Below are 7,222 nucleotides of genomic sequence, written 5' to 3' on the forward strand. Positions count from 1 at the left end.
GCTTCCCATTCCTTCATGAATGCTCTCGGCTGCTCTGCATTGTTTTCACAGCCTCGCTCCATCTCTCAGCCGCGCTCTGCTTCTTTTCGCGAGTTGGCCTTTCCCTCGACGGATACTGGAGGCGAACCTCGATATGAAGCGGGTTTGTGTTGTGGATTTGTCCTTAGGATTTTTGGTTTGTTTTCCAAGTTTGTGTCATGCAGTCAGGACGTAGACCATCGTGCGTGTGACATTGCCATTCGGGGATCAGTGTATGTGCGCGGGGTTTTCGATGTATTAATTTGTTTCGGCCTCATGAATTTGTGAGAGAAGTGGTGTTGTGTAGTTGAAGGAATTGTGTGCTGTAGTTGTGTCAGCTGCAAGGTAGGAAGGTGTGATGGTATTCACTGTTGAAGAGAAGTCTTGTTTGAGGAAGTTGTGCGTCGTATGGATTTTGTGATGTCGTTGCGGTACTAATCCATATACTGGATGGTAGTTCAGGATGGGCCTCAAACTACCGAAAAATATTTCATCTACGTGAATAATTATGTTCACTGGTTTAGAGGTCGTAATTTAGATGCATGAAGTGTAGTTGGCTGAACTATCCGAGGTTGTACTCATTCTGCCGCCATTCATTGCACTGTTATCTTACTGTTGAGCCGAGTTAACAGTATTGGCGTCAATTATCTGTTGAGTGCCTCACCTTGTGTACTAACCCAAGCAATTTATAACCACGCTTGACAAATATCTTCCTGCGTCTGGATATTGTATAGCGAGTTTTCTTCATGAAGTGGGAAGATTCGTAGTGAATCTTCTTACTTCTGTGTTGTTATTCAGGATGACATTTATTTCCGCTAGTCACTTCGCGTGCGCGTCCCGTCGCAAATTCTCCTGAGCGCCCTCGTCCTCTTAATTTCAGATCTACTTTCCACATGTTATCTCTGGGATCTAACCTTGAGAAGGTTTCAGAGTGTGCAGCTGATGAAGGAATGGAGCATGAACAGCTTTGTGCTTGAAGAAATAGAGGAATAATTAATATTGTAGTCTTTATATCGCGGATAGTGTGACAGTTTTTGTTGCAGTTGGAGTTTTCGCAATGGCCTACGCTTCAAACACCTTCATCGGTAAATTTCAGCAACTAACCCTTAAACCTCTCAACCCTGGAGTTTTTGGAGACTCATTATCCTTTTTATGGGCTCACCCAACGCTGTGTTCTTATTGCATTTGACTCGCTAGGGGAAGATTGATAAGCCTAAATGTCTGCTTTAAAGGAGTTTACTCACTTAGTCAACTGCGTACCCAGCCCTTCGTTTGATGATAGTGAAAGATTTTGTTGGAGAGATAGTCTACAGATTTGTGTGACCAATTTCGTGTCGTAATCGCAAGCAGTCAACATTCTTGAATCAAATTTTATTCCAACTTACTACTTAATGTGACCTCTTTGATCGGTGAAAATTGTGAACAAGCAACACGATGAGGCGTTACTGAATTTAGAATTGTATCGAATTTTCGGCGCGTAGTTATCATTTCTGTCGGATGCTGACTGGAATTCTTGACAGGAATGTAGTTCAACCTTTCTTTGCCGCTTACTAACATGTTAACATCTGGATAGGTATTCTTGGGAACGCCGGGCCAGGATCACCCAAGGTTCATACTCTTGAAGTCGCGAAGCGCAAGAAAGTGACATGGATGGTCAGTGTTGGTGGTTTATGTTTCTTTTTCTACATCTTAGGTTCCTGGCAGAACAGCAATACTGTCGAAATTAAATCCGATTCCTTCCAAGACCAGAAGCTTGTCCGTTCACCCAGCAAAACAATAGATGGCCTTGATTTTGGCACCCATCATGACTCACTGAGCGCTGACAGCGGGTCTAATTACACCACTTTCGAACCTTGTGACATGAAATACAGCGAGTACACCCCTTGTGAAGACATTGAACGTTCTTTAAAATATCCACGGGACAAATTGATTTACAGGGAGCGTCATTGCCCCGAAAAAGACGAGCTCCTCAAGTGTTTGATTCCTGCCCCAGCTGGATACAAGAATCCTCTCCCATGGCCTCAGAGTCGAGATTATACTTGGTTTGCCAACACACCTCATAAAGAACTGACAGTTGAGAAGGCGATCCAAAAGTGGGTGCAGTTGCAAGGAGAGAAACTATACTTTCCAGGAGGTGGAACTTTCTCTGCTGGAGGTGCTGAGGAATACATCAACAGTATTGCAGCCCTAATCCCTCTTAATGATGGATCCATCCGAACAGCCATAGATACTGGTTGTGGGGTAAGGATGAACTGATAACAATGTAGCCTCATCAGCTCCAGTAGTTACCTTCTGTAACTTAAACTACGTCAAATGTCATTAATGCCGTTCAGAGTGTGTTGTTTCCTGCACCTATTTGATCTCATGCTAGTTTCTGTAATTTGCTCTAGTTCTTTTCTCTCCTAATGCTGCTAATTTCTGGCGCTTCTCACGGGCCTTAATGTATCGTTGGTTTCAAGGTGGCTAGCTGGGGCGCATACTTACTGGAGAAGAATGTATTAACCATGTCGTTCGCACCACGGGATACACATGTTTCTCAGATCCAATTTGCATTAGAGAGAGGTGTTTCGGCGATTCTTGGCATAATGGCCGAGAACCGATTGCCATACCCAGCACGATCTTTTGACATGGCACACTGCTCTCGTTGCCTAATTCCGTGGGCCAAATACGGTAATTGTACAAATTCACTCGTTCTGTAAAATTTCTTTAAATTTATTTGTTAAGAGTTTGATCCTCACCTGTGGGTAAGCAATGCCATAATGGGCTGAATAAGCCCCACCACAAGGACTGTTTCTATTGCATCGTCTTAAGGAGGACTATCAATATGTGTTGGGACGGCCTGAAGAGAAAAATTGTTTTGGGCATGTTTAACAGATAGTTTGTACTTGATTGAGGTCGACCGTGTGTTGAGGCCGGGCGGCTTTTGGATCCTTTCTGGACCACCTATAAATTGGAGATCGCATTATAAGGGTTGGTCACGAAGTCAAGAGGTGTTGAAAGATGAGCAAGATAGCATTGAAGACGCAGCTCGACGTATATGCTGGAGGAAGTATGCTGAGAGGGAGAATCTTGCCATCTGGCAAAAGCCTCTGAACCACATTGTGTGTGAGCAACAGCGGCAGCGTGATCGTAACCTGCGCCCCCATATCTGCAGCAAGGGTGAAAACCCTGACTTGGCCTGGTGCGTCTTTGTTGCCCTTCACAAATGTCTCATGTTCCTCCGAAGTTAATCGAAAGTCTCGTGCGAACTGCATAATCCTAGTTGAGAGTGTGATGTTTGGCTTACGTATATTGGATTTATCTCATTATAAAGTCAGATGCAACCTGAGATTGAATTTCGTTTTACAAGCAAGGTCGCGGGTAGGATTAGGCACAAAAGTTGCATATGGTAAGTCTCATACGAAGCAAACTTCTATTGCTACTTCATAGGTATCGAAAGATGGAAACGTGTATAACTCCCCTACCAGACGTCACGGACACAAAAGAAGTTGCTGGTGGCGCTCTTGAAAAATGGCCCGCGAGGCTAACAACAGTGCCACCTCGAATCGCAAGCGGTTCAATTCCAGGGATGACTGCTAAAAGTTTTAGGGATGATACTCTGCTATGGGACAAACGTGTAAGTTATTACAAGACCCGTCTAGTTACCCCATTGGCCTCTGGCAGATACCGGAATATCATGGACATGAACGCAGGACTTGGAGGTTTTGCCGCCTCTTTGGTAAAGGATCCAGTTTGGGTTATGAATGTCATGCCTTCCGATGTTAAGGACAATACTCTTGGAGTAATCTATGAACGAGGACTGATTGGAACATACCAAAATTGGTGAGTTTTCGAAATCCCCTCTAAGCTCTAATGGAGTAACAGGAAAAGAACCGATTCCAGGAATTAGAGCATTCCTATGTCAGTGAGTTTGTCATGCTTTTTACAGGAACTTGAAAGCTAAATTAATTGCTGAAAATGGCCATGCTTTCATCCTTGAAAGCCACATTGTGTAGCCTGCTCCCTAGGAGAACGTCTTAATGGTTTTGTCACGTTACAGACAAGGGTCACTGATTAGAGTTATCAAGGAACATTAAAGATGTCATGATTATCGTTCTTTATGCACTTCTGATTTTTTTCCCTTAATCTTCAAATATCAGGAAGAGGGTAGTCAATTGTAAAGACTTGCAATGTTTTACAGAACCCATGAGTTCTCTCAACGGAAGTTAGCTCAAGGCTCCCTGGTTTTTAAGCAGCGGTTGAAATCCATAGTTTGTAAAAACCATAAGGTGAAGAATTTAAGAACAACAGCAGCTCCAATAAAGTAGGGGAGGCCATGAAGTCGTATTCACGTCATCGTCTGTGCTGCATTTACAACGTTCTAAGTCTCCCATGTTGTTTTTTCAATGTTGTGTCAATGTCTCATCAGGTGCGAAGCCTTTTCTACGTATCCACGAACGTACGACCTTATTCACGCAAGTGGCCTCTTCAGCATGTATCAAGACAGGTGCGTCTGAATCTCGGACCCACAGGAAAGGCGAACATACTGCATAAGGATCGCACTCAGTTCTTAGTCGTTCCACGAAGTTATATTTCCAGGTTCAAACAGAATTTTCTTGCTAATAAGATTTATACTTTTTTTCAAAAAGTATACATCCAGAACAAATCTGCAAGTGCCCATCTGGGTCTAATGAATGCATGCAGATGTATCTGCTATATCATTCCTCCTCTGGTCTAAAAATGAAAGATTCCTTGTGTTCATTTCGTCAATACTTCTGTGAATTTGTCGATGGCATGAGTTCATTTTAAGGCTAAGTCGCCGTCTTATGATATGCTCAGGTGCGACATAGTGGATATCTTGCTGGAAATGGACCGAATTTTGCGTCCTGAAGGGGCAGTAATAATTCGTGACGAGGTAGAGGTATTAAATCGGGTGATGATGATCTCACAAGGGATGCGCTGGGAGACTCGTATGGCGGATCATGAGGATGGGCCTTTGGTACCGGAGAAGATTCTTGTTGGGGTGAAAACCTACTGGGTAGGATCCTCAGCGAATGCAACGGGTGAAAGTCCATAGGATGTCACTGGCATGTATCATACCACAAGCTATAGATGCTTTTTCTGCCAATATTTTTTTACAAGACCGTGTCCCTCAGATTGTCTACCTTCAAACGAATTTGAACTAGACCCTAAACCCTAAACCAGAACTGTAAATCTTTTCGAGGGTCTATTTCCAATCATGTATGCGTTGTTGAAAATACTCAATCTATGATCATTTTTTTAATCAATTACTTCAGATGTATTTCTTTGATTACATATACATGAACATTTTCACGATTTTATTCAGGTTTTTAAAAAATTAAAATTTAAAAATAATGATCATAGGAATCATAATAACAACTTTCTGAAAAAAAAATTATCACTTTAATATCTTATAAAACTCTAAATAAAATTTATTCAAAGGTTTAATTAATATTAGTTACAATAAACCTTCCTATTTGTATTTGTGAAATTTTTTAAAAATCAAATTTGTAATGTATTGTATTATTTTTTGAAAAAGAGCTTTCAAAAATAATATTTTAAAGAAATGTGATTGATATGGCCAAATTTGGAAAAGCATTATATAATAGTTTATGCTTGTATTTCAAATAAATACAATTTAAAATGTACAATAAATCCTAGCATTCCCATACATCACAATTACTTTATATAGTCAACAACTTGTCGCAAAATACTAGTGATATTACAATTTCATTCAAAGTAGAAGCTTTATGGTTAATTAATTTTATTATTATGTTACAAACATGTTAAATTATAGAATTCCATGGTTGTGGAGTAATTTCTTGCTAGTTACTTGTTAATAATAAGATGTATCTTAATATTAATGGCTATTGAAAAAATAAGTGATGATTTTTAGTCAAAATTTGAATAGTTTGTTAAAACTAAACATTCTTCTAAAAATTAAATAGAAAAAATATCTCATTACATGAAGATTTCAACATGTTTAGAAGTTGGGAATAAAAAAATTAAACCTAAATACTATTATAGAAGCTACAAAATACTTAATTATTTTTTAAAAAATATATAATTATTTTTTAAAAATATATAATTATTTTTTAAAAATATATAATTATTTTTTAAAAATATATAATTATTTTTTAAAAATATATAATTATTTTTTAAAAATATATAATTATTTTTTAAAAATATATAATTATTTTTTAAAAATATATAATTATTTTTTAAAAATATATAATTATTTTTTAAAAATATATAATTATTCTTTAAAAATATATAATTATTTTTTAAAAATATATAATTATTTTTTAAAAATATATAATTATTTTTTAAAAATATATAATTATTTTTTAAAAATATATAATTATTTTTTAAAAATATATAATTATTTTTACACTAAATAAAATAAAATAAAAACTCAACCATTTTTAAAATAAGATCAAATTGGTAAGAAAGAAATGACTAAGTGTTAAGGACAAGAACATGATAAAAACAAATAAACAAGTGAAACTTCTCTCAAAGAAAGATGACAAAATAGAAATAACTTGATATATATATATATATATATATATATATATATATATATATATATATATATATATATATATATATTAGGAAAGAAACTGGAATGGCTATTGCCAAAAGCCAAGAAAACTAGAGACCCTTGAAACTAGACTGGAAGCAAGAAAGGAATTGACAAGAGTGAAGAAGGCTTCACTCTTGTCTCTATATATACTATCTAACTAAGGGCTACGTTGTCGTGTTGTAACACGAGTATACAGTGAAAATAAAAAGAAAGGAGAATTTTATTAATATTCAGTTACCTCGAATATTGGGAGCATCGACCAACTCCAGTACAAATACTAAGTGGTCAGGTTCAGTCACTCCGTTACAGTCAGCCGGGGCATACTGAAATGCTCCATTCGATTCCAATAACGGGAGTCAGCAGGAAGAGAAGGACCAATTCACACGACGGGTTCAAGGAGCCAATTGGATCCAATTTCGATAATCCAATTCGGGTCCTCTTATCCAATATGAGACCTGAATTGGCCGGTCAACCCAATGCAGTCTAATTACGGGAAATCCAGGTCTTACTACGGGTCTTAGCCAATCTGACGCGAGGACCAATTTGACCCAATTACGGGAACATCCAGGTTACTACGGGCATCTTTCCCAATATAGGACCTGAATTGGTCGGGCGACTCAA

The 7,222-nt window shown here is 38.1% G+C and overlaps 1 protein-coding gene across 3 annotated transcripts; it reads left to right on the forward strand.

Moving 5' to 3' along the window:
* Positions 1-5,285, forward strand: LOC112274843 (putative methyltransferase PMT18). 3 transcript variants are annotated; one of them, XR_012216400.2, is made up of 8 exons: positions 1-142; positions 949-1,103; positions 1,592-2,259; positions 2,478-2,688; positions 2,893-3,199; positions 3,448-3,840; positions 4,427-4,596; positions 4,837-5,059. XR_012216400.2 is itself a non-coding variant. In XM_024504645.2 (8 exons), exons 2-8 carry the CDS (start codon positions 1,076-1,078, stop codon positions 5,072-5,074), a joined length of 1,923 nt encoding a protein of 640 aa, XP_024360413.1. In that variant the 5' UTR covers positions 1-142; positions 949-1,075; the 3' UTR covers positions 5,075-5,285. The 3 variants fall into 3 exon arrangements, 2 of the variants coding, with proteins under 2 accessions (XP_024360413.1, XP_024360415.1); XM_024504645.2 differs by having other exon boundaries at positions 4,427-4,504; positions 4,837-5,285; XM_024504647.2 differs by having other exon boundaries at positions 20-142; positions 958-1,103; positions 4,427-4,504; positions 4,837-5,285.
* Positions 5,286-7,222: the final 1,937 nt, after the last annotated feature.

The sequence above is a fragment of the Physcomitrium patens genome, chromosome 22 (genome assembly GCF_059467195.1).
Source record: "Physcomitrium patens ecotype Gransden chromosome 22, ASM5946719v1, whole genome shotgun sequence".
In the NCBI taxonomy this organism is placed as follows: Eukaryota; Viridiplantae; Streptophyta; class Bryopsida; order Funariales; family Funariaceae; genus Physcomitrium; species Physcomitrium patens.